This window comes from Pecten maximus, unplaced genomic scaffold (assembly GCF_902652985.1).
Source record: "Pecten maximus unplaced genomic scaffold, xPecMax1.1, whole genome shotgun sequence".
Classification (NCBI taxonomy): domain Eukaryota; kingdom Metazoa; phylum Mollusca; class Bivalvia; order Pectinida; family Pectinidae; genus Pecten; species Pecten maximus.
In genome coordinates this window covers 1-27027 of record NW_022979257.1, presented here as the reverse complement: position 1 = coordinate 27027, position 27027 = coordinate 1, and the positions used below count along the sequence as shown (strand labels likewise).

Genomic DNA, 27027 nt, shown 5'->3' with positions numbered 1-27027 from the left:
CAGGGGTATTATGTGTAAATAACTATTGTCATAGCGACATTTATAATGTTTTAAACAATGAACGCCCTTATTCGTAGTAATTCCCCTCTTGAGGTGGTCATGTTACTAGTAGTTCGATTCCTATTTCTCCCAAGTAATTATCAATCATGGAAGCTGCCAAGCATAAAGCTATGGTCCATGAAGTGATCAGAAAATACAGGCATTATTTTCAGTATTATTTGCTGTCGTTGTTTATGACATGCCTCTACATAATTTTGTTTTATATAAGATTGTGGGTCGGTTTCCTTTGCAACCATTTTTATACATAAGTAATCTTTAAAATATCAGCATTGGGTTTATCATACCATCGTCAGTTTATGATTATCAAGTAAATAAATTACCAGTTAATCAAAATTCAGCCTCTCCCTTGTTAACAGGAAAATAAGGATTAGCCTGGTTCAAAAGAAATAATGTGTTCATGCTTCGAAAAAGTGATTGTTAGATTCTAGACATGGGTCGTTAGAACCAGAAAAAATCAAATCAACTACTTTTATCTTCAATTCATGTTAAGCATGAGGACAAGAACGTTATTTTGGGTTTAATGTTACTGTCAGTTTAACATATCATTTGTAAGATAAATTAACATATATATCATTATACTACATCGGATAGTCTTTTTTGGTCATGAGTAATACAGTTTTTTGGTAAGATTAATAATTTTAGATGAATATCATTGCAGACATCATTCTGATTAATACTGATGTAGAAATATGATAACACTCATTTAAATAAAGGTATGATGTATACATACAAGCCATTTTGTAGTCTAAGTATGTTTGCGGACGGCTATCACAACGGGTGTGTATATGTAACTATTGGAAGTGCGTTGTCTTTTAAACTGTTTTCTTTATCTTTCTCAAACCTGTCATTTTGGGTGTGTAAACAGAAACACAATTATTTTTAAAGAAAAGAATTCCCGGTAAAGCCTATTTTTTTGTTGAATTCTGTGAAATTCTATAAATAGAATAATGATTAAAGGAGCAGGTTTACAGAAAAACAGCGATGATGAACATGGGTTTTACTTGTCGAAAGTGAAACAGTTTTATTATAACTGAACATTTGTTTTTATTATGCCATTGACGGAATGAGCAAGTGGTGGGACGAGGGCGATCCGCCTCAGCCTGTTAATGGGGACCTATTGCAGTTTGACAATACCATGGATACAAATTTACGTAGATGCCTTCGGTACACCAGCCCTGTGCTTCAAGGTTGTTCATGCGCATCAGAACATTACTCGATCTGTGAAATATTAGAAATGTGATACACTCGGAGGTTGTTTGTCAATCTAGTCATGCGGTGTTTCTGCAGTAGATTTAAGATTGCTCTCTTAGGAGGTCGCGACAGCCCAGCCGATAGGACATGGAACTAATGCACTGTGTATATCCGAGTTATGAGTTCTCTGGAAGCTTAAAGGACGAACAATCATCTACTGTCGTTGGGGTGTTATTCGATAAACACCCTATTTGCGCAGGACAGCTATCGACTCTTAAAAATGACACTGAATATTGCTTGAAATATTAATCCCAGAAAACAAATATCAACTTAAGCATGATATTGAATTGAAAATAATTCTATATCCCCCTTTTATTTTTTATGAGTTATGATAACAACAATCTCTCTCTGCATTGGTATTCTGATAAGCATCAATTGGAAGAAATTAAGGTCTATAAAGCATAACTTGTGTGCGTATTAAGCTAACGGTGTAAATATAAAAGCTTACAACTGGGATTAAAAAGTTTTAGTATTCAGAAATCGTTTCTGAGATATCCCCCTACGAATACAGTATGCTCCTGTTATAGTATCTAAAGAGTGGATATATTTTAGTGTTTGCTGTGCATTGATAGAAAACCAAGGCCAATTATTGCAATATCTATCTCCCACAATCAAAAAGTTGAAATTCTATATAAAAAAAAAGGTTAAAATCATTGACATGACACTACCAAAATAGTCCCAAGATGTGAATAAATACTTATCAATGAGGACCTATCCAAAACCAGAGCCAGCTGGGCCAAAAAGAGAGAGAGAGAAAACCCAAGGAATATCAAACTTGATAGCAAGTGTACCGATATATGGACAAGAAGGGGCTATTTTCTGATAAATCTCGCAAAAATAAAGTGTTCCGCAACAACACACTTCATAACCTGAAAGAAGCTACCTGTAAACTTTATGGAGAACCTGTTCGGTAATTCATTTTTTTCTAAGATATGTTTACAGACTGTGGCAGAACTATGGATCGTAATACTTTATCAAGTGTGAGCCATTATCAGCTTAATTACTTTCGCCTCCTATTCAACCTAATTATGAAAGTGTGAGTTTATCCTCATCATAACCTACAAGTAAAAACAAATCAACTGAATACATTGTGCAAAAGTAAGATATATGTTGATGTTTGATAACCGTTTTCAAAATGTATCATATAAGATAATTTTGATATATTACTATAAACCTGAGTAAGGTTATTAAACCAGCCAAGTCAATGTATCTTAATGACTTAAAGTCATTGATGAGTGTTATAGAGTGTTGATTCTTTAGATGCATATTTCCATATTGTTGATTTGTCGTTTACAATCTACCTATATATGACATTGCGTTTGCTATCTCAGATGTATTCACCGACATATTCTATATGGTTGGTCTAGGTATGCAAACCTGTCAATTCGGCAGGTTTTAGACTGTTTTTTTCAACGTTTACTGGTAGTTACACAGGAAGTCTATGATTTATCCATCTGAAACACAGTTTTTCACCTTACTATTTTGTTTGTTGGGTTTTTTGTTCTTTTTTTTCATATAACTTGTTACCTTTTTTTCTTTATTATGTTTTTCAATTATGAATTAATTAAAATGTTGACAATTGTTTGCCTTTTCATCCTTTACCATATCAATGTATGCAAGTCACCACTTTACTGTCTATTGGTCAATTCGTTATGGCAACATAGGGTGGCTATTGGCATCTACCAGATAGTACATTAAGGTTACAAACCTATTCTAAATAGTTTTTATTTTTTTCCGTTTTTTTTCTTTTTGCTTTGTTTTGTTTTTGTTTAGTTTTTTGTTTTTGTTTTGCTTTGTCTGTGTGAAAACCCTAGCTGATTCTCTTGAGAGTGGGTCAGGGTACAGAAACGACTGTTAGCAGAATATTTTGTTAATTAATTAATTGTTTACCTTAAATACATTTTACATACATCGTGGCTGTCTTAACATATAAATTTAAGCAGAACGTACATAAAAAAAACCTGTTTTGTTGATTATTTATTGATTTATTTATTGAAATGTACATATTAAGGCAAACATGATATATGTTCAATGTATTTAGGTTTTGAGAAGGCTAACTGAGCTAAAACAGTTTGCGCCTAATGCTTTTTATTGTCGTTTTCAAAGCTTTGGATTCTGTTTAAATCAACTATTGAAGAAATTACGCTTTGAGATTTTCGAGTAGGATTGAAAGGTATTTGCTATTGTATTCTCAAACTCTCGTGGTTAAAACCTGGCAAATACTTCAATATTCTCTCGACTTGGTATCCGATAATACCAAAAAAAACAATCTTGATGAGTGATCTAAATGTTACGGAAAATCTCCAACCAGGTGAAAAATATTCGGTTCAATTGGATTTAATGCAAAAACCACAAGAATGTTATTATTTATAATCAGTCTAGTTAATGCTAAAATTAAAACGTTTTATCAACTACGTTTATTCAATTTTTCTATACCAGCGCATCGGAGGACCAATTTTTAAGAATAGGATTTTATTTGTCTTTTGATACATAGAATACAATTAGACATTGTAAAAGTTGGTCTTCCGATGCGATCTATGTCAAAAAACGATATGAATGTGGGGAAAACCCCCATCGAAAGCTGCAAATAGCTCGATGATGTAACTTTACGGTCATTTTATGAAATATCCATTGCAATGAACAAACAATTGTTGCGCAAATAGGAACCTTTATATGTTATAGATTTTATGGCTTGTATTTAAAAACTCAGTTTTTAACATTTATTTTTTTGATTTTGAAAACAGTCACCGTTAGGTCGAAACAGGCCAATATGCGTCATACCTCTTTGCAACAGCTATCAAAATAATTCTATCTACAACTGAACTCATATTTTAAAAATATCATCAAAATACACTTATAATTATAACAGTCCTAATAAAGTTGAAATAAAATTAAGGCTTTTTTAAAGAGTCTTTTCTTGTTTTCACTCGACCAATAGTCCGTTGTACGTTTTGTTCTTATGAGTAGTTGCGCCGATTCAGAATAAACACACAAGTATTTCAATGTTGTTTTCAAATTTCAGTTATTAAAATATACGAAAATGATTAGAAAGTATGTTGTTACTGCAGCTCCCTTCAACATTTTATTTTTTTTATTTTTTTTAACTTCTTCACACAATTTGGTTAATAAAAACTATTTCCGCCTTTCAAGTTTCATTTTCTCTTGGGTTTGAACTCTTGAGCCTTTCCATCCTTATCCCTCACATAAACCCTTGGATTTTTGTCCTTTATGGTAATATCTCCCTGCGACACATAAATGTCGCGATCTGAATTCGCCTTGGTAACCTTAGTGCTGGGCAGATCAATGGCTATGGCCACGTCTGTTTTACCTTCCTTCATCATTTTATCTGCGAACCGATTGTTGACTCCGTCGTAGTTATTCTTTGCTATATCATTCTGGGACTTGTCTTGGCCCATTCTGGTAAGGTAGGTACCGGGACCATACGCAGCATCTGTTTTCGTATCAGTTGATTGCTTGATGTACCCTGACTGTAATATTTGTGCGGCTCCGTCCTTAGTTGTGTGGTGGTAATATGTCTTCTTACCGTCTGAAACCAAATTTCAATTAAAGAAGATACATTTCTAATGTAATCAGTTACATATGCCCAACTATCACATGCTATTATTTTATTGCTGTGTCTCCAATTGGAAAGAAAGTGGTATAGCTCTAGTACTGTTCTACTTGTTTCCTTCGTCTTTGTCATTGTTTTGATAAATCTTGGCTGTGGGAAAACGTTTCAACAATTACACCACCGTCAATTAACGCTCTACTTTGTACGGGTTACTGTGACCTATATTTCAAATGTAATGTAAACTTTATTTTACAACAATGGAAAATAAGTTATATCAACTTATCATATTATATTATATTAATCACGCTTGTTGGCCCGGATTGAAACCCGCGAGGGTCTTACTGTGGGAGGAAAACGGCGCCCCCGGGGAAAACCAATGTGGTCGGGCAGGTGACCCCATACACTTTCACGTCCGATCGTGGAATCGAACCCCGGCCACCTTGGTAAAAGGAAAGTGTGTTACCACTGTACCACCGACCACTCAAAGTCAAAGAAGCAGTGAATGCAAAATTTTAATACAATCGTGTCCGGGTCAGAACTGTGTGACAGCTTAAATGTAAATGTGATCATTTCTACGGAAATTTAGGCATTTCTACAGTCAGGGAGCTGTTTATAAAATACAAATTTACACGGAAATGATTTCTTGCTGTGGAATTGTAAAAAGAATATCAGTGAGTTCATCAGTAAAATGTAAATATATACCAGAAATATTCGTTTGGTAATATAATTATACTTACCAGTCATTTTGATGTCCGAGTATGATGGCGGCCGATAAGACTATGATTGTGTACATGTAATTATGAAAATGTACTTTGTACTTTAATCTGTAAATTTTCAGTAATCTAAAGCTACCTCTGCTGGAAAAAGAATACCTTTTTCCGATTTCAGTGAATTTCTAAAAATAGAACATTCGTCAGCAATTTATCAGTTCACTAACAGTCGTGGTTGATGACGTGGGTGTATAAATAGCAATGTGGTCAGTGATTAATATGACATGAAAATATTTGTCAGTCAGCTTTTACCTAGGTAATGTGGTATTATGTAGCAGGTTACAGTAACATAGCCTGGTCATAGAGGATGCTTTTTGTTAAGCTAATAACTCATAACTGTATAATGATATGTATAAAAAAGAAATGTATACTTTAATTGGTATATAGCGTTTTTAAAAACGAAATCGGTTGGTATATTTGCTAATTAAAAACATTTCCATTCACAGACGACATTGGTTTCATGTCACTGAAAGAAACTGATTGTGAAGTCTTTATTGTCTGCACAATTAAAACATAACATAACTGTTTGTTCGGGCTATTATTAGACCGAACTAATCATATCACGTATATTAGAGTGAACGAATGTATAGAATCAATGGAAAGGACCTGTTGCAGCTATATAGTGATTTTGGCCCACAGAGCTTTTTCATTAAAAATGATTGATTCATCAAATATGATCAATTCCTCATAACTTTTCGACATTTGGAAACCATTTTCTCATTTGGCCAACAGGTGGCGCTTTAGTCAATAGCATATACCAGATGGCAGCATGACCCGTCAATAACAGCTAGCAAAATGTATAAATTCAGACAGAATGTTGACATCTATACTCTCTTTTTGAAGCCTAATCTTGTGCACTTAGGAACACGTAACAACAATATAAAAGTGTATTTCATTTTTATGTGAGAACAATTCAAAATATAATATTTTTTTTTGCGAATTAGACCTATACTAAAATCCATTTATTCAACAATGTTCGTATTTTAGTGCAGACAACTTTTTACTTTTAAAAACATCTTTACCAATCATATAAACAAATGCCAAAATTTTGTATAGCTAAACCCCTGGCTATTGAGCCATTTTTCAATTCAAAGATGCATTACCCCTATTTTTTTTTAGTATATCAAAGTACTGGAAGTACTGAGAGTCAATACGGGATTTTTCTCATGCTACAGTTTCGAGTGAAAATGTCTACTTTTATTGCATATAAAGTGCCTCTTGAATGATGTTTTGTTGATTTATGAATTATTTTATTATGTAGGCGTTCTTAACATCAGATATCAGGTGTCTATGATATATCTCCGTTCACTTTTAAGAACAAATGCAAACAATGTACACATTGCACACCACATTATACCTCTCTTCTCTTTACAAACACCATGAACACCATACCCATTTTACTAAAAAGCATTATGATAAAAAGATAACGTCAGTACAGGTTAAATTTCATGTTGGTGGTGCTCAGAATTATAATTTTTGAAGGAAAAACATATTATTTGAATTGTAGCAAAGATGGCTAGTTGAGTAGTGATATGTATTCCCTTTTCCTCGTCCAAAGCCAAGGAGCCGAATGATTTGGAATATAGAGACACCTTTGTGTGTATATATATGTATATATATTATATATATAAACAGTTCTCATAGTACAATTACGACAGGTAATTCAAATCTAGACCTTTGGATCAACAACACATAGTGCATATATATTTATATTCATAGGGTCTAGTAAGTAATAACGACAATATGGTGAAATATATGTACTGGATCCGCAGAAACAAATGTTTGTTGTTTTTGAATTTTTCATTGATCTGTTATGTGTTTTGTGTGTTCTTTGTTTATTGAAGGTTTCCCATCAAATTCTGTCTATAGGATGTATTCTTTAAAACTGGATTTCCTTAGATTGGTTGAAGAATGCTTATAAACTCCGAGGTAGTAGATGACACTTGCGGTATGTGCACACATGCCTACCGTCCTCTGACCAGAAGGACATGTGCAGTAGTATGCCTGTATCGGATTTGGTGCATCGTGATATAAAATCCAGATGTTATATTTGGTTTGTGATCTATGACGTGACCTTAGCTGACAGCGTAATAGGTCATCGGAGTGCTGGTATACCATAACCTCATAGTCTCCGTCATCACTGAGATGCTCGGTTATATAACCGTTTGCCTACTTCAGCTGGTATGTTCCACACGCCAATGTTTCCAAGTAATCCTCAGAGAGGTTTGGAAAGGTAACATCAGTCGCCTCAAGCTTTTGCCAGTAAGATTGGGCACGTTTGGATAACTCCGGTTCATTCTTTACCCTTTGTGCAAGCTCATTAACCTTAGTTGATACCCTTTCATTTGTTCAGCCATTGCCCTGTATTTCAGCACCTGTTCAGAAGAAGGTTCATATATAGAACCACGGAAGAAGTTCAGGGAAGCGGTTACAACCTTTACGAGTGTTGCAATGATGTCAATGAAGTGATCAGATGAGAGTTCTGTCTGAAAGAATTTAAATTTCTTAAATCTTGCGTGATAGCTCTCAACAACCCATCTCGTTTTTGTGATGCATCTATCAGTGTTGGCTTCAAGAGAAGCATGCTGGCTCTTTCCTGGCTGGAGAAAGGATGGCATGTGATGTCCATATCCCACTTCAGAGATGTCTTTCATAACATCCCTGAATCAACGATCTACGATGATATGGTCCTCTGACTGCAGGAGAGGATTCAGGCTTTCAATTCCGTCAAGGATTTTCTTGGTTATTGTGGCGTCATTTTCACTCCCAAAAAATGGCCCAACCGTGTCCAAGACGTATCCATCTGGAGAAACTACACTCATACATTTAATATAGTTTTTTTTCTGCCTGCAGTAATGTTTTCTTTGAAACTAGTGATCGCCACTCTTTCCAATATAGATGTACGTTCCATCTAAAACAACTGTGACATTATCATTATCACTGAAAAAAAGTCTTGGTGAATGCAGTGTTATGGTTGATGGCGTTTTCTCCAGAAATATGTTCAGATCCCAGATACAAGGGAACAACTGTCGCCTCGAGAGATTGAGCAACATTGTGGAATATTCTACTGACACTGGATTTATGCAGGTTGAATATGTATGCCAACTGTGTATTGGATATGTCCGTTTTGAGACATTTTCTGTTGACAAACACTGGGAAGATATTAGATGTGCACATCGGCTATGAAGCAGGTGAAAAATATTCGGTTCTTGGGTTTTACGCAAAACCACAAGAATCTGCCAGGCAAATACCCTGACTAATTCATGTAACAGGGAACGATATTTTGATGTCTTTATTTTTGTGGTAATGAAAATATTCAATTCATCATATATAAAAATCAAAGTATGCCATAACCTGATTATTATACTGAAAAATTCAAGTTATTTTCCTTGAACTTAACTTGAAAATGTGATTATGTCACAGTATGCGGTGTAGTTGGACGCTGACGAGACATGCACAGACTTGGAATTCGGAGTAGGAAGTCCCTGCAATTCTCGCCATTTTATAATACACATACATGTATATAACACATGTTTATGAACCGTTGGTTGGACAATCGGGCCAGATCTCTGCATATCTCGCTGTTTTACGTTCAAAAATAGTTTGATTTCAATGTTCTTCATCTCTCATGATACTTCCACTATGTAACCCAGGAATGAATATCGACAGAAACAGAACATCAATTTTATTAAGGGGTGGCATTAAAATAACAGTTTTGGGAATATAACCATGGTTACAACATCAAATTAAAGAAGGTTGAAACATTATCTGCTAAATATAAATGGGTGTCAGACACATTTTCGTCATTAAAGGTCAATCTCATGACATGATTTAATTTAAGACTTTCTGTATTAGGTAAATATTCATTATGTAATAACTTGAAGGTATAAGTCCCCTATCAGATGGATATGGTAACAATGAACGTTTTACGAAATAGGACTAGCTTTTTCAAAAACGAAATGGGTTGGTAAAATACAAAATGCTAATTTAAAACATGACAAGTTTCCATCCAAATACGAAATTGGTTTTATTGTCGTTTAAATAAACTGATTGTGAAGATTCAATTGTCTTGACATAAAGGGTTTTCGGGCTATTATTCAACCAAAGATATAACTAATCATGTCATTACAGCGTAAATAAAAGAGAGCAAATGTACATAATCCATTGAAATTTGCAATATCTATCAGAAGATTTTTTTCTATTATTGAATTCATATTTAAAGATGATACCAGCCTGTAAATTTTCTCAGATATTTTTTAGACGTTAAGCTCTTCTGGTTGAGAAAAATGCAACCTGTAATCCAAATGATTATGAATTGCACTGCTTTTCTATTTCTACATTGACCAATCGGTTAGATCCAAGTTCTATCTTTAATCTTTAAAAATCTTTAATCCAACTTTAAGTGATCACGCAAGTTTTAGAAACATCGTGTCGTCATCCATCACAAAGATCATACTTCATACCTGTTTATTTATTAAACAGTCGTTAGAACTGAGGAAGAAATGCCTGTATCCAGTTGGATTTAGTATTATCTATACATTATCATATTGTTTTCATGCTGTTCTTGTTAAGCCATCAAATTACACTTGTTATTTAACAGTCCTTGTAAAGCTTGAGTCGAATTAAGCTTTAAGAATTAGGCTTCTTTAAACACTTTTGCTTCATTAGAAAACAATGTTCGCCTTTCAGATTTCAAGATTTCATTTTTTTACATAGATTTTAGAGAGAAAAAATTTAGCATGTAATTCAAAGCAAACACGAAAGAATCATGTGTACCAGTACTCGCGGGTTTCATTTTCTCTTGGGTTTGAACTCCTGAGCCTTTCCATCCTCATCCCTCACATAAACCCTTGGATTTTTGTCCTTTATGGTAACATCTCCCGGCGACACATAAATGTCGCGATCTGACTCCGCCTTGGTAACCTTAGTGCTGGGCAAATCAATGGCTATGGTGACGTCTGTTTTACCGTCCTTCAACATTTTATCTGCGAATCGATTGTTGAGTCCGTCGTAGTTATTTTTTGCTATATCTATCTGGGACTTGTCTGGGCCCATTCTGTTAAGGTAGGTACCGGGACCATACGCAGCATCTTTTTCGTATCAGTTGATTGCTTGATGTACCCTGACTGTAATATTTGTGCGGCTCCGTCCTTAGTTGTGTGGTGGTAATATGTCTTCTTACCGTCTGAAACCAAATTTCAATTAAAGAAGATAATTTTCTAATGTAATCAGTTACATATGCCCAACTATCACATGTTATTGCTGTGTCTCCAATTGGAAAGAAAGTGGTATAGCTCTAGTACTGTTCTACTTGTTTCCTTCGTCTTTGTCATTGTTTTGATAGATCATGGCTGTGGGAAAACGTTTCAACAATTACACCACCGTCAATTAACTACTTTGTACGGGTTACTGTGACCTATATTTCAAATGTAATATAAACCGTATGTATTTTACAACAATTGCGAAACAAGTTTTATCAACTTATATTATATTATATTAATCACGCCTGTTGGCCCGCATTTAAACGCGAGAGGGTCTTACTGTGGGAGGAAAACGGCGCCCCCGGGGAAAACCAATGTGGTCGGGCAGGTGACCCCATACCTTTTTACGTCCGATCGTGGAATCGAACCTCGGCCACCTTGGTGAAAGGAAAGTGTGTTACCACTGTACTAACCGACCACTCAAAGTCAAAGAAGCAACGAATGCAAAAATTTAATACAATCGCGTCCGGGTCAGAACTGTGTAACAGCTTAAATGTAAATGTGATCATGCTTACGGAAATTTAAGCATTTCTACTGTTAGGGAGCTGTTTATAAGAAATACATTTACACAGAAATGATTTCTTGCTGTGCAATTGTAAATAGAATATCAGTGAGTCCATCAATAAAATGTACATATATACCAGAAATATTTGTTTGATAATAGAATTATACTTACCAGTCAATTTGATGCCCCAGTATGATGGTGACTGGTAAGACTATGATTGTGTACATGTAATTGTGAAAATGTACGTAGCATTTTAAACTGTAAATTTTCAGTTTATTTAAAGCTGCCTTTGCTGTGAAAATGTGATTTTCTTTATTATATTTCCGTGAATTTTTAAAATACAGCATTCGTCAGCTATTGTTTCAGTTCTTGGATGAAGCAATGGCAATGTGTTTTCAGTTTGAAGAAAATAACGTACCTTTCAAGGTCAAGGTCAAAGAACCATTAGTGCAAGATTTGATAACAATCTTGTCCGGGTCAGAACTGTTCAACACTTAAGAAGTAAATGTGATCATGGTTACGGAAATCAAGGCATTTCTAAGGTTGTCCGAGTATAACGGCGGCTGGTGCAGACTATGATTGTGTACAATTTTAACTGTAATTTTCAGCTTTTTAAAGCTGCCTCTGCTGTGAAAAGGGGAGTTCCTTTATCAGATTTCAGTGAATTTCTAAAAATAGAACATTCGTCATGTTTCAGTTCACTCACAGTCGGGGTTGATGACGTGGGTGTATAAATAGCAATGTGGTTTCAGTTTAGAATTCTGTGAATTTCCAAAATAGAAAAGTAACTAACACGGTGATGTCTATGACATGACAAATATTTGTCAGTCAGTTTTTACCTAGGTAATATGGCATAAATATGTATCAGGTTACATAGCATAGCCTGGTCATGAAGGATTTTTTTCGTTAAGCAAATAACTCATAAATGTATTATGATATGCATGCAAAAATGTATACTATAATTGGTATACTACAAAATGCTAATTAAAACATGACAAGTTTCCATCTACCTATGAAATTGGTTTTATTGTCAATTAAAGAAACTGATTACGAAGTTTACAAATACAACATCCAATACGAAAATATCATACTTCAGACCTGTATATTGATCAATAAGTCATTAAAAAAAAGGAAGACAGGCCTGTGTTCTGTTTGATTTAATATTAAGTTTACATTGTCATGTTATCTATGTTGTTCCTGTTAAACCATCAAATTACACTTGTTAATATAACTGTCCTCGTAAAGCTTGAGTCGAATTAAGCTTTAAGAATTAGGCTTCTTTCCACACTTTTGCTTCATTAGAAAACAATGTTCGCCTTTCAGATTTCAAGATTTCATTTTTTACATAGATTTTAGAGAGAAAAAAATAGCATCTAATTCAAAGCAAACACGAACGAATCATGTGTACCAGTACTCGCGGGTTTCATTTTCTCTTGGGTTTGAACTCCTGAGCCTTTCCATCGTCACCCCTCACATAAACCCTTGGATTTTTGTCCTCTATGGTAACATCTCCCGGCGACACATAAATGTCGCGGTCTGACTCCGCCTTGGTAACCTTAGTGCTGGGCAGATCAATGGCTATGGTAACGTCTGTTTTACCATCCCTCAGCATTTTATCTGCGAATTGATTGTTGAGTCCGTCGTAGTTATTCTTTGCTATATCACTCTGGGACTTGTCTGGGCCCATTCTGGTAAGGTAGGTACCGGGTCCATACGCAGCATCTGTTTTCGTATCAGTTGATTGCTTGATGTACCCTGACTGTAATATTTGTGCGGCTCCGTCCTTAGTTGTGTGGTGGTAATATGTCTTCTTACCGTCTGAAACCAAATTTCAATTAAAGAAGATAATTTGCTATTGTACTCAGTCACATATGCCCACCTATCTACTTTGTACGGGTTACTGTGACCTATATTTCAAATGTAATGTAAACTTTATTTATTTTACAACAATTGCGAAACAAGTTATATCAACTTATATTACATTATATTAATCACGCTTGTTGGCCCGGATTGAAACGCGCGAGGGTCTTACTGTGGGAGGAAAACGGCGACCCCGGGGAAAACCAATGTGGTCGGGCAGGTGACCCCATACCCTTTCACGTCCGATCGTGGAATCGAACCCCGGCCACCTTGGTAAAAGGAAAGTGTGTTACCACTGTACCACCCGACTACTCAAAGTCAAAGAAGCAACGAATGCAAAATTTTAATACAATCGTGTCCGGGTCAGAACTGTGTGACAGCTTAAATGTAAATGTGATCATTTCTACGGAAATTTAGGCATTTCTACAGTTGTTTATAAAATACAAATTTACACGGAAATGATTTCTTGCTGTGGAATTGTAAAAAGAATATCAGTGAGTTCATCAGTAAAATGTAAATATAAACCAGAAATATTCGTTTGGTAATATAATTATACTTACCAGTCATTTTGATGTCCGAGTATGATGGCGGCCGATAAGACTATGATTATGTACATGTAATTATGAAAATGTACTTTGTACTTTAATCTGTAAATTTTCAGTTATCTAAAGCTTCCCCTGCTGGAAAAAGAATTCCTTTTTCCGATTTCAGTGAATTTCTAAAAATAGAACATTCGTCAGCAATTTATCAGTTCACTAACAGTCGGGGTTGATGACGTGGGTGTATAAATAGCAATGTGGTTTCAGTTTAGAATTCTGTCAATTTCCAAAATAGAACAGTAAATAACACAGCGATGTCTATGACATGAAAAGTATTTGTCAGTCAGTTTTTACCTAGGTAATATGGCATAAATATGTATCAGGTTACATAGCATAGCCTGGTCATGGAGGATTTTTTTCGTTAAGCAAATAACTCATAAATGTATTATGATATGCATACAAAAATGTATACTATGATTGCTATACTACAAAATGCAAATTTAAAACATGAAAAGTTTCCATCCACATATGAAATTGGTTTTATTGTCAATTAAAGAAACTGATTACGAAGACTGTAATTTACTTGATGAACTGCATAGCTACATTGACCAATCGGTTAGATCCAAGTTCTAACTCCAGATTGTGAAAATCTTTAATCCAACTATAAGTTACAAAATTTACAAATACAACATCCAATACGAAAATATCATACTTCAGACCTGTTTATTGATCAATAAGTCATTAAAAACTGAGGAAGACAGGCCTGTGTTCTGTTTGATTTAATATTAAGTTTACATTATCATGTTATCTATGTTGTTCCTGTTAAACCATCAAAGTACACTTGTTAATATAACTGTCCTCGTAAAGTTTGAGTTGAATTAAGATTTCATGAAATTATTACACAGTCTAATTATGTTTTCACTCGATCATAAGTTATCTTTGTCGTGTTATTTTTTTCTTATAGATAGTGATCTTTTAAATGTCAAAATTGGGTTTATCATACAAGCATCCTTTTAGAATTAACAAGTGAACATATTACGAGTTTATCAAAGGACCTTTGATAAACTCGTAATGTGTTCACTTGTTAAACAGGAAAATCAGTATTAGCTTGGTTCAAAAGAAATAATGTGCTCATGCTCCGAAAACGTGATTTCTACATTCCAGACACGAGTCGTTAGAACCAGTGAGAATCAAATCAACCACTTTTATCTTCAATTGATATTTAGCATGAGGACAAGGCCGTTATTTTGGGTTTTAGGTTACTGTCAGTTTAAGATATCATTTGTAAAATAAATCAACACACATGTATATATATTACTATGCTGCATAAGATAGTCTTTTTTGGTCATAATTTATAAAAGTTTTTGGTAAGATTAATAACTTTAGATGAATATCATTGCAGAAATCAATCTGATTAATACTGATGTAGATATATGATAACATTAATTTGAATGATGGTATTATAATATATACATACCTGCCATTTTGTAGTCTGTTGTATGTTGGCGGACGGTTATCACAACGGGTCTGTATATGTAACTATTATAAGTGCGTTGTCTTTTAAACTTTTAACCTTTTTTTTTTAATTTTCTCAAACCTGTCATTTCTGATTGGGTGTTTATACAGATACACAACTTCTTTTGAAAGAATGAATTCCCGGTAAAGCCTGTTCTTTGTCAAATTCTGTAAATTTCTATAAATGGAATAATTATTGAAGGAGTAGGTTTACAGAAAGATAGCGATGATGAACATCGGCTTTAGGTATCGAAACTGTTTTAAGATAATTGAACATTTGTTTAATTGTGGGATGTTACGCCATCACATCTATATTTTTATATTTCTTTCTACATATTTTCACTTTTCTCCGTCACACTTTAGGCCCCTGGCGCCAATGACGAGTTCTAGAAGGGCGTATGATGTCCCTAGTACCACTGACGAATCTTAGAAGGACGGAACTGCTGTATGATGTCCCTAGTACCACTGACGAGGCCTAGAAGGACGAATCAGATGTATGATGTTCCTAGTACCACTGACGAGTCCTAGAAGGACGAACCAATTTATTTTGGTGTTACTTATTTAACTATCAATATCCATCCAAAGCTTTTGATATCTTTCGTACAATACTCTCTTAACATCTCTAACCCCCTTCTTGACGTGGTCATGTTACTGGTCAGTTTGATGATTGTATATCCAAGGTAAGTATCAATGTAGGAAGCTGACTAGTATAAACCTGTATCCATCAAGTGATCAGGCAATACAGGTACTATTTTTAGTTTCATTTTTGCTGTATTTGCCGACGACGTGCCCTTTCGTGTTATATCATTTTGTTAATGAAGACGACACTTTACTGAATTGTAGTGGTAATCCAGTACACCGGAACTATAGTAGCTTGACCAGGTCTCTGAGTTTTGAGCATTTGCGGGCATATCACTTGGCATTCACAAACATATAATTATTTTTCTTTACATGGTTGTTGGTCGGTTTTTGTGCAGCCATTCTAATACATTTGTCATCTAAAAAATAGGAGTATTGAATTTATCATACACTCGGCCTTTTATGATAAACAAGTAATTAAATAACTAGTTTACCAGGATATCCCTTCCACCTTTTCAAAAAGTAAACTCAATATTATTTATTTTTTTTAAAGAAATAATTTTCTCAGGTCCCGAAATTTTGTTTATGTCTAGGCACGGGTGCGTTAGAACCAGAAAAAATAAAATCAACGACTTTTGTCTTCAATTCATATTAACCATTTAGACCATTGTTTATTTAAGGTAACTGTTAGGTTAGTAAATTATTAGAAAAATAAATTATCATATTGGTTTGTTCACCAGGAGCTGTCCCTATGCTACACAAATATAGCAAAAAAATATATATCAATGCAGAAAACTGATCAATACGGGAAGATGTAGATATATGGCAACATTCGTTTAAATGATGGTATTAGGACAATTATAAATATCTGCCATTTTGTATGCTGGCGAACAGTTATCACAACGAGTGCGTATCTTCTTTGTTTGTTTTAAACCTGCCTTTGCTGATTAGGTTTACATACTTTCCCGGTAAAGCCCGTTCTTTGTTAAACTATATGAATTTCTATAAATGGAACTTTTTATGATCTGTGAACATTTGTTTTATATATTTGTTTGAAATTGACCATTTCTATTGAAGGATATTGCAATTTTTAATGATCGTCTGATGATGGTATTATTATATTTATATGCCTACCATTTTGTAGTCCGAGTAAGCTGGAGGACGGTTATCACAACAAATGTGTATATGAAACTAGGGAATTCAGTTTGCATGCATATCAATACAGACAGATGTGATCACAAGAAACATATTCCTGGTAAAACTTTCTTTTGTTTTGTCAAATTCTGTGAATTTCTATAAATGGAATATTCTTTGTCATTAATGATGAAGGAATTTGTTTATGGAAGGCACAGGTGTTTTTTTCAGTTTGAACATTACCTGGGATTTTTTTTCTCAGATTTCTGTGAGCAAATCATACTTCATACCTGTTTATTTATCTAAAAGTCGTTAGAACTGAGGAAGACAGGCCTGTATTCAGTTTGATTCGGTATTATATATACATTATCATGTTATTTCCATGTTGTTCTTTTTAAACCATCAAATTACACTTGTAATTGTAACAGTCCTAATAAAGCTTGAGTCGAATTAAGATTTTATGAAAGCATTACGGTCTATTCTTGTTTCACTCGATCATAAGTTCTCATTGTCTGAAATGCAGAATCTTTTGTTCTTATGAGTAGTGGCGCCTATTCAGAATTTATACACGAGTATTTCATGTCTTTTTCAATGCTACTTTCAAATTTCATTTATCAAAGAATACAAAATGTCTACAAAGTATGTGGTGACTGCAGCTCCTTTCATTACGTCAACATTTTAACTTTTTGTTTACTTCTCTTCTTCACTTCTACACTTTTGGTTAGTTAAAACAATGTCCACCTTTCAAGTTTGAAGATTCGATTTTGTATCTGTAGATTTTAAAGACAAAATGTAGTTTTTAATTCAAAGCAAAAACGGAAGAATAGTGTGTATAAGTAATCGAGGGTTTCAGTTTCTACTTTGTACTCCCTAGCCTTTCCATCGTCATCCCTCAAAGGACCCCTGGGATTTGTGTCCTCTATTGTAACACCTTCCGACATTACATACATGTGGCGATGCGAATCCGCCCCGGTAATCTGTTTAAATATAATTTTCGTCACTTGACACGATTTGTACTGTTGTGGCTGGATACCGGGCTACTTTTGTCAATCATTAACAAACAAATCGAGTGATGTTGTATTAGTACATCTACTAACATTCAGTCCTTTTCATGAAATACCTTCATTTTAAAAAATGACACTTTTCAGTTTTCGAGATTTTATTTCATATCTATAGATTTATAGACAGAAAGAGAATATTTCAATAAGACTGTGAAACAAACATGTATGCAAGTGAACGTTCAGTTTCTCACAAGTATACTCGTTTAGGCGTCCCATCTTCACACCTCACATAAAACCTGTGATTTATGTCCTTTAATAATATATCTTCCGGCACAGTATAAACAACTCTCTCCCCCAACAGACACGTGGTAACCATATTGTTGGGCAGATCAAGGGCTACAGTGGCTTCCGCTCTATCCATCATATGGGTCCCAGCCGAGCCGTAGTTGTTGCTCAATACTACGGGCACCGGACATGATGCGCTCAAGTTGGTCAAGTAGACACCGGGACCACATTTGGCGTCTGTTGTCACGTCAGTCGATTTCTTGATGTACCCCGACTGTGCAATTAGCTTCATTCCTTCCAGACTTGTGTGGTGGTAAAAAGTTACAATGGTATAAGCACCTGAAATCATTTTAAAAAGATGGTTTGGAATTCTAAGAAATGGCCCACGGAACCCAGAAGTGGTTACCTGAGGTAAAACAAATAGCCACTATACGAAAACTGTTACATACCATCACAAATATATTACATGTCATATTTACTATTCACAAATGGGATTTAATTGTTCAGCTATTTAATGTATATATCAAATGAAGTACAACTTGTTGTGCACGCAGGCTGAAAGGTTATCGGTTATCTCCATTGGAAAAAAATCTTTACACACCTCACTGAATGTGGTTAGCGAACGCCGGAATGTTGTGGTAAACAGGAAAAAGAAAAAAGAAATGAAAAAAATGCATTTTATTTCCTTCGCGTGTCTACTGTTTCGCTTTGATATTTAGCAGTATGGTCCCTCCCATACCATATTCTAGTGTTTGAGAGGCAGATTCGTTTGGAGTTTCACTTGACCAACACCTATTCGAGTAATTTTAAACTGATTAAACAATGTACCAAATCTTATCCGTTTTAGTAAGATTAACTATTGTTCCCACGATTCATAATCTTTGTAAGTGTTGACGACATTTTGCTGAAGGATACTGGTGTCTGGTACACCGGGACTCAATGACAGTCTTACATTTCTGATAACAAACAACAAAGTTATTTCTTGATATGGATGTGGGTTGAATTTGGTCTCATTTGAAAATCATTTAAAAGCTATTTGAAAAGAGGCAAAGCATTTTTTTTAAATATATATTTGTAATCTTAATAAGATAAGTAGAAGTATCTCCAGTTGATCAGATTTCTTTCTGTTTTTTTTGATAAGAGAAATATTGTTCCTTGGCATGGAAGCGGTAATAATACTGAATAAAATAGACAGGTGTGTTAGAACTGGGAAAAGGATATCAACCGCTGTGATATTATGTCCTCCATCCATATTCATCTTGTTAATGTGATCATTGTGGTGGATTGTAAGATAATGAAGATAAGAAAGCTTAAATAGAAAATTAATTAAAAGTTAGATGTATGTCAGTTATTGTTGAACTTGAGATACATATCGATGCAGCAATATGATCAATACTGAGATGTAGATTTTTGACAATCTTCGTCTGATGATGACGTTATTATTTTTATATACCAGGCATTTCGAAGTCTGACTATGCTGCCGGACGGTTATTACAACAATTAAGCGTGTATGTTCAGTGTGTATGCATATAAATACACACAGATGTGCTCTAAAGATAACATATTCCTGGTAAAACCTTCCTTAGTTTCTGTATTTTTCTGCGAATTTCTATCAATGGAATATTCTCTGTCATTAATGATTGAAGAAGTCGGTTTATGGAAAGGTAACTGTATTTTTTGTTTTCTGTTTTAACAATACATGTACCTGGGATTTCCTTTTTCAGATTTCTGTGAGTTTGGCGAAATAAAACATCCAGTACATGTCTATGACAGCCTGACCAGATGTCCGAGATTCGAGCATGTTTGGGGCACATCTTTGGGCATTCACAAACAACAAATTTATTTCTTAACATGGATGAGGGTCGGTTTTTGGGCAACCATTTTTATACATTTATCATGTTTTGAGTGGTAGCATTGAGTTTATCATACACTCGCCCTTTTACAGGTACAATGATCAAGGAAATACATAACCAGTTCATCAGAATCTCCCCTCCCCCTATTTGAACATAAAAAACCCGTGTTAGTTTGTTTCAAAAGACTTACTTTCCTCATGTCCCGAAAGCGTTATTGCTACATTTCTAGATCAAGGGAGGATCAAATCTACGACTTTTGTTATTCAGCTTGAGGACAAGATCATTGTTGTGGATTTTAGGTTTCTTCAAAGAAAATAGTGGAAAAAATAAATTAACATATAGGTTTGTTCGCCATGAGTTTTCACTACGCTACACAAATGAGTCGGGATTTTTTCATTAGTAATTAAAGATTTTGGTGAGATTAATAACAGATATATGTCAATGCGGAAATCTGATCAATACTGAAAGATGTAGATATCCATTCGCTTAAATGATAGTATTATGATATATACATACCTGCCATTTTGTAGTCTGAGTATGCTTGCGGACGGTTATCACAACGGGTGTGTGTATGTAACTATAGGAAAGTGCGTTGTCTTTTAAACTGTTTTTTTTTTGTGTGTGTATTTTTCTCAAACATGTCATTTCTGATTGGGTGTGTATACAGATACACTGCTTCTTTTTAAAGAAAATAATTCCCGGTAAAGCCTGTTCTTTGTTGAATTCTGTGAATTTCTATAAATGGAATAATGATTGACGGACTAGGTTTACAGAAAGATAGCGAAGATATACATGGGCTTTACATATCGAAAGTGAAACTGTTTCATGATAATTGAACATTTGTTTTATTATGGGATGTTGCGCCATCCCATCTATATTTTCATATTACTTTCGACCTAGTTTTCACCGTCACCTCATATATATCAAAACTTAAGGCCCCTGGCACTAATGAACAGTCCTAGAAGGACCAACTATCTGTATGATGTCCCTAGTACCACTGACGAGTCCTAGAAGGACCAACCATCTGTATGATGTCCCTAGTACCACTGACAAGTCCTTGGAAGACGAAACAGCTGTATGATGTCCCTTACATTACTGATGAGTCCTAGAAGGACGCCCTTTTACGGAATAACCCCCTTCTGGACGTGGTCATGTTACTGGTCAGTTTGATAATTGTATATCCAAGTTAAGTATCAATGTAGGAAGCTGACTAGTATAAACCTGTGTCCATCAAGTGATCAGGCAATACAGGTATTATTTTCAGTTTCATTTTTGCTGCGTTTGCCGACAATGTGGCCTATGAATAGTCATTCTTTCGTGTTACATTAGTTTTTAATGAAGACGACACTTAACTGAAGGCTAGTGGTAATCCGGTACACCGGAACTATGTTAGCTTGACCAGATCTCTAAGTTTTGAGCATTTGGGGGCACATCATTGGGTATTCACAAACAAAAGTGTTATTTCTTTACATGGACGTTTCCTTTGCAACCACTTTTGTGATTTTTAAAATGTCCGCATTGAGTTTATCATACAATGGTCCTTTTAGAATTAACACGTGAACATATCAAAATTCTGCCTTTCGTTTTTTAAACAGGAAAATCAGTATTAGCTTGGTTCCAAAGAAATAATGTGCTCATGCTCCGAAAACGTGATTGTTACATTCTAGACACGAGTCGTTAGAACCAGTAAAAATCAACTACTTTTATCTTCAATTCATATCTAACATGAAACCGTTGTTTCGGGTATTAAGTTACTGTTAGTTTAAGAAATTTAGTTTTAAGAAATAAATTAACATATATGTCACTATGCTACATCAGTCTTTTTTGGTCATAAGTAATAAAAGTGTTTGGTAAAATTAATAATTTCAGATGAATATCTTGATGACGATATATGACAACATTCATTTAAATGATGGTACACTTGTATTATGATATATACAGGTACATACCTGCCTTTTTGAAGCCCAGGAATGCTGGCGGACGGCTTTCACAGCGTGTGTGTATATGTAAATATGGGAACATTAGGGATCATAACCGTTCGACTGCATTATGAATATCAGTTATCCAAATACGAAAATGACTACAAAGTATTGTAAACTACAGCTCCCTTCTATGCCTCAACATTTTTACTAATTTATATAATATGTTTGCCCCGGTTTCTGATGACCACTTTCTTATTCAGATGGTACATGGCAAATACTTCAACATTCTCTCGACTTGACATTCGATATTACCTATAATCCATCTTGAAGGGCGATCTATCTGTTAACTATAAACAAAACTCCGAATATTCGACTATTTCATATCAGGTGAAAAATATTCGGTTCTTGGGTTTTACGCAAAACCACAAGAATCTGCCAGGCAAATTCATGTAAAAGGGAACGATATTTTGATGTCTTCATATTTGTGTTAATGAAAATGTTCAATTAATTATAAATAAAAATCAAGGTATGCCATAACCTAATTATTTTACTGAAAAATTCAAGTTATTTTCCTTGAACTTAACTTGAAAATGCGATTATGTCACAGTATGCGGTGTAGTTGGACGCTGACGAGACATGCACAGACTTGGACGGAATTCCCATCCAACAGTCCATAATTACATACTATATTTGATACACATACATGAATATAATATGTGGGAGAAGCGTTCGGAATTCGGAGTGGGAAGTCCCTGCAAATCTCGCTATTTTATAATACACATACATGTATATAAAACATGTTTATGAACCGTGGGTTGGACAATCGGGCCAGATCTCGCTGTTTTACGTTCAAAAATAATTTCATATCAATGTTCTACATCTCTCATGATGCTTCCACTATGTAACCCAGGAATGAATATCTACAGAAACTGAATTTTAATTTTATTAAGGGGTGGCTTTGAAATAACAGTTTTGGGAATATAACCATGGTAAAAACTTCAAATTAAAGAAGGTTGAAACATTATCCGCTAAATATAAATGGGTGTCAGACAAATTTTCGTCATTAAAGGTCAATCTCATGACATGTGATTTAATTTCAGACTTTCTGTATTAGGTGAATATTCATTATGTAATAACTTGAAGGTGTAAACCCCCTATCAGATTGATAAGGTAACAATAAACGTTTTACGAAATAGGACTAGCTTTTTCAAAAACGAAATGGGTGGGTATAATACAAAATGCTAATTTAAAACATGACAAGTTTCCATCCAAATACGAAATTAGTTTTATTGTCGTTTAAAGAAACTGATTGTGAAGATTCAATTGTCTGGACAATAAAATAATAACAAAGGTTTTTCGGGCTATTATTCAACCAAAGATATAACTAATCATGTCATTACAGCGTAAATAAGAGAGAGCAAATGTACATAATCCATTGAAATTTGCAATATCTATCAGAAGAATTTTTTCTATTATTGAATTCATATTTAAAGATGATACCAGCTGATAAATTTTCTTAGATATTTTTTAGACGGTAAGTTCTTCTGGTTGAGAAAAAAATACAACCTGTAATCCAATTGATGATGAATTGCATTGCTTTTTTTCATTTCTACATTGACCAATCGGTTAGATCCAGGTTCGCATGTGGGTTAATGTTGCGTCCCGTTTTGTTGCTCATTAGTGTATTCATGTAAAATATACATTGTTGTACATTGTTGCAACTTGTACATTCCAATGACGTCACATTGTTTACAGATCCCGCGTTGTGTCTGCACTGCCCGACACGAAGGCTTCCTTCTGTGTTTTTTAATGTTTTTGTTAGTTTTCTGATAATTCAGTTGATCAGGTATGATTAAACAACCCCAATCAATATGAGGTGTGATTGTAATTTTAAGTTTAAACCGCATGTTGCGAAAAATACTTCAACTTTCACTTTGTCAGTGCATTCGTGATCGCAGCTTCGATCGGCTGTCATGGCAACGACGAGGACGGTGGTTTCATCACAGTGACGAATTTACAAACTTGCATGTGTACAGCCGAAAACTTCTAACTATACCTTATGTCTTTGGAAATCATCTGTAAATAATTAATTGAATTAATTACGATCCATTGCATTCGTTTATTAACGTTTGTTCGTTTCTATATGCCGATTTCGATACTTAAAACACTGAAGAGTTCCAATATTGGAGAATGAACATTAACACTTGCTCTATGAATCGTCCTAGAGCACCCGACTACCCTAAATCAATACTTATGAAACAGGTACGAGCGTGAAGGTAATTGCATGAGAGCAACGAAAAGTGCTGTACATTCTTACGAAAATGACAAACATCGTCAAAATTACTTAAAAAGTAGTCAATTAATCGGCATTTCTTCAATTAACACCAGTTTATAACGCCGTTATGTAACCATACTTGAATAAATAGAAGAATGTACAGCACTTTTTCTCGGTTTCTTAGCACGATGAATAAGTGTATCATATTTGTTTGTACGACAAAATACGTTGGTCGGGTGCTCTGGCCATATTTACCGACCAAGTGTTAATGTAGTCCTTCGTGCCGGTCACGTGACCACGCGAGAACACGAGGAACGACGAAAACATCCCGATAAAGACGTTGGACACCTAACATTAAAATCCGATCAAAAAAACAAACAGAACTAACCGGGAAATCATTAAATATTGAATTTATATTAAAACATGATGTTTTTTGTTCTTTTTTAATTATAAATGCAACATTAACCCACATGCGTTCTATCTCCAGCTTGTGGAAATCTTTAATCCAACTTTTAGTTTTACAAATATCATGTCGTCATCTAACACAAAGATCACACTTCATACCTGTTTATTTATTAAACATTCATTAGAACTGAGGAAGACAGGCCTGTATCAAGTTCGATTTAGTATTATCTATACATTATCATATTGTTTTCATGCTGTCCTTTGTAAGCCATCAAATTACACTTTTAATAATAACAGTCCAGATAAAGCTTGAGTCGAAGTAAGCCTTAAGAATTAGGCTTCTTTCCACACTTTTGCTTGATTAGAAAACAATGTTCGCCTTTCAGATATCAAGATTTCATTTTGGTAGAATTTAGGGAGAGAAAATTTAGCATTTAATTCAAAGCAAACACGAAAGAATCGTGTGTACCAGTACTCGATGGTTTCATTTTCTACTTGGGTTTGAACTCCAGAGCCTTTCCATCCTTATCCCTCACATAAACCCTTGGATTTTTGTCCTTTATGGTAACATCTCCCGGCGACACATAAATGTCGCGAGGTGACTTTGACCTGGTAACCTTAGTGCTGGGCAGATCAATGGCTATGGTAACGTCTGTTTTACCATCCCTCAGCATTTTATCTGCGAATCGATTGTTGAGTCCGTCGTAGTTATTCTTTGCTATATCTTTCTGGGACTTGTCTGGGCCCATTCTGGTAAGGTAAGTACCGGGACCATGCTTAGCATCTGTTTTCGTATCAGTTGATTGCTTGATGTACCCTGACTGTAATATTTTTGCGGCTCCGTCCTTAGTTGTGTGGTGGTAATACGTCTTCTTATCGTCTGAAACCAATTTTCAATTAAACAAGATAATTTCCCATTGTAATAAATCACATATGCTCACCTATCATATATTATTTATTATTTTGTTGCTGTGTCTCTAATTGGAAAGAAGATGATTTTGCTCTAGTACTGTTCTAGTTGTTTCCTTCGTCTTTGTCATTGTTTTGATAAATCTTGTCTGGGGATAACGTTTCAACAATTACTGATATTTTGGTTAACAGCTTGAACTTGCGCCATCCACCGTCTTTGTAAGGGTCACCGTGACCTTTATTTCTAGGTCAAATGTAATGTAAACTTTATTTATTTTACAACAATTGCGAAACTAGTTATGACCCCAAACCTTTTCACGTCTGATTTGGAAATCGAACACCGGTAACCTAGGTGAAATGCAAGTGTGTTACCACTGTATCACCCGGCCACTCAAAGTCAAACAATCAACGAATGCCAAATTTTAATACAATCGCGTCCGGGTCACAACTGTTCAACAGTTAAGATGTAAATGGGATCATGTTTACGGAAATTAAGACATTTTTAAGGTTAGGGAGCTGTTTATAAAATACAAATTTACACGGAAGTGATCGTTTGCTGTGGAATGTAAATAGAGTATCAGTGAGTCCATCAATAAAATGTACATATATACCAGAAATATTCGTTTGGTAATATAATTATACTTACCAGTCATTTTGATGTCCCAGTATGATGGCGGCTGGTAAGACTATGATTGTGTATATGTCATTATGAAAATGTACATAACATTTCTAACTTTCAGTTTATTTAAAACTGCCACTGATGTGAACAGGGTTTTTTTTATGAGATTTCCGTGAATTCATAAAATAGAACATTTATGACCAAATTGTTTCAGTTTGTGGCTGAATCAATAGCAATGTGGTTGCAAAATTTTATAACAATCAATTTTGTCCGGGTCAGAACTGTTCAACAGTTAAGATGTAAATGTGATCATGTTAACGAAATAAAGGTATAAAGGTATTTCTAAGTATAACGGTGGCTGGTGTAGACTATTCTTGTGTACATTTTAAACTGTAAATTTTCACTTATTTAAAAATGTCTCTGTTGTGAAATGGGGAGTTCCTTTTTCAGATTTCAGGGAATTTATAAAAATAGAACATTCGTAAGTCCGCTCACAGTCGTGGTTGATGACGTGGGTGTATAAAAAGTAATGTGGTTTCAGTTTAGAATTCTGTGAATTTCCAAAACAGAATAGTAACTAACACGGTGATGTCTATGACATGACTAATATTTTTGTCAGTCAGCATTTATCTTGGTAAATTCCTTTACATTTATATTTTACATAGAAAAAAAGGGGGTCACGATAACAACCAAAATGTTAGGGATAAGACTGC

At 34.7% G+C, this 27027-nt stretch overlaps 4 protein-coding genes across 6 annotated transcripts; all 4 read right to left on the bottom strand.

Annotated features, from left to right (window-relative positions):
• Nucleotides 1–3039: 3039 nt before the first annotated feature.
• Nucleotides 3040–5752, bottom strand: LOC117318405. The gene is made up of 2 exons (XM_033873394.1): nucleotides 5620–5752; nucleotides 3040–4858 (listed from the first exon to the last, which is right to left on the bottom strand). Exons 1-2 carry the CDS (start codon nucleotides 5624–5626, stop codon nucleotides 4464–4466), a joined length of 402 nt encoding a protein of 133 aa, XP_033729285.1. The 5' UTR covers nucleotides 5627–5752; the 3' UTR covers nucleotides 3040–4463.
• A 6671-nt stretch (nucleotides 5753–12423) lies between these two features.
• Nucleotides 12424–15435, bottom strand: LOC117318403. Of its 2 annotated transcripts, none has more exons than XM_033873391.1 (2): nucleotides 15295–15435; nucleotides 12424–13236 (listed from the first exon to the last, which is right to left on the bottom strand). In XM_033873391.1, exons 1-2 carry the CDS (start codon nucleotides 15299–15301, stop codon nucleotides 12842–12844), a joined length of 402 nt encoding a protein of 133 aa, XP_033729282.1. In that variant the 5' UTR covers nucleotides 15302–15435; the 3' UTR covers nucleotides 12424–12841. The 2 variants fall into 2 exon arrangements, with proteins under 2 accessions (XP_033729282.1, XP_033729281.1); XM_033873390.1 differs by lacking the exon at nucleotides 15295–15435 and adding an exon at nucleotides 13839–13966.
• A 2751-nt stretch (nucleotides 15436–18186) lies between these two features.
• On the bottom strand, nucleotides 18187–20811 carry LOC117318404. Its single transcript, XM_033873392.1, has 2 exons — nucleotides 20701–20811; nucleotides 18187–18670 (listed from the first exon to the last, which is right to left on the bottom strand). Exons 1-2 carry the CDS (start codon nucleotides 20705–20707, stop codon nucleotides 18294–18296), a joined length of 384 nt encoding a protein of 127 aa, XP_033729283.1. The 5' UTR covers nucleotides 20708–20811; the 3' UTR covers nucleotides 18187–18293.
• Nucleotides 20812–23373: 2562 nt separating this feature from the next.
• Nucleotides 23374–26463, bottom strand: LOC117318401. 2 transcript variants are annotated; one of them, XM_033873389.1, is made up of 3 exons: nucleotides 26342–26463; nucleotides 25256–25666; nucleotides 23374–23697 (listed from the first exon to the last, which is right to left on the bottom strand). In XM_033873389.1, exons 1-2 carry the CDS (start codon nucleotides 26346–26348, stop codon nucleotides 25278–25280), a joined length of 396 nt encoding a protein of 131 aa, XP_033729280.1. In that variant the 5' UTR covers nucleotides 26349–26463; the 3' UTR covers nucleotides 23374–23697; nucleotides 25256–25277. The 2 variants fall into 2 exon arrangements, with proteins under 2 accessions (XP_033729280.1, XP_033729278.1); XM_033873387.1 differs by lacking the exon at nucleotides 23374–23697 and having other exon boundaries at nucleotides 24933–25666.
• Between the last annotated feature and the right edge of the window lie 564 nt (nucleotides 26464–27027).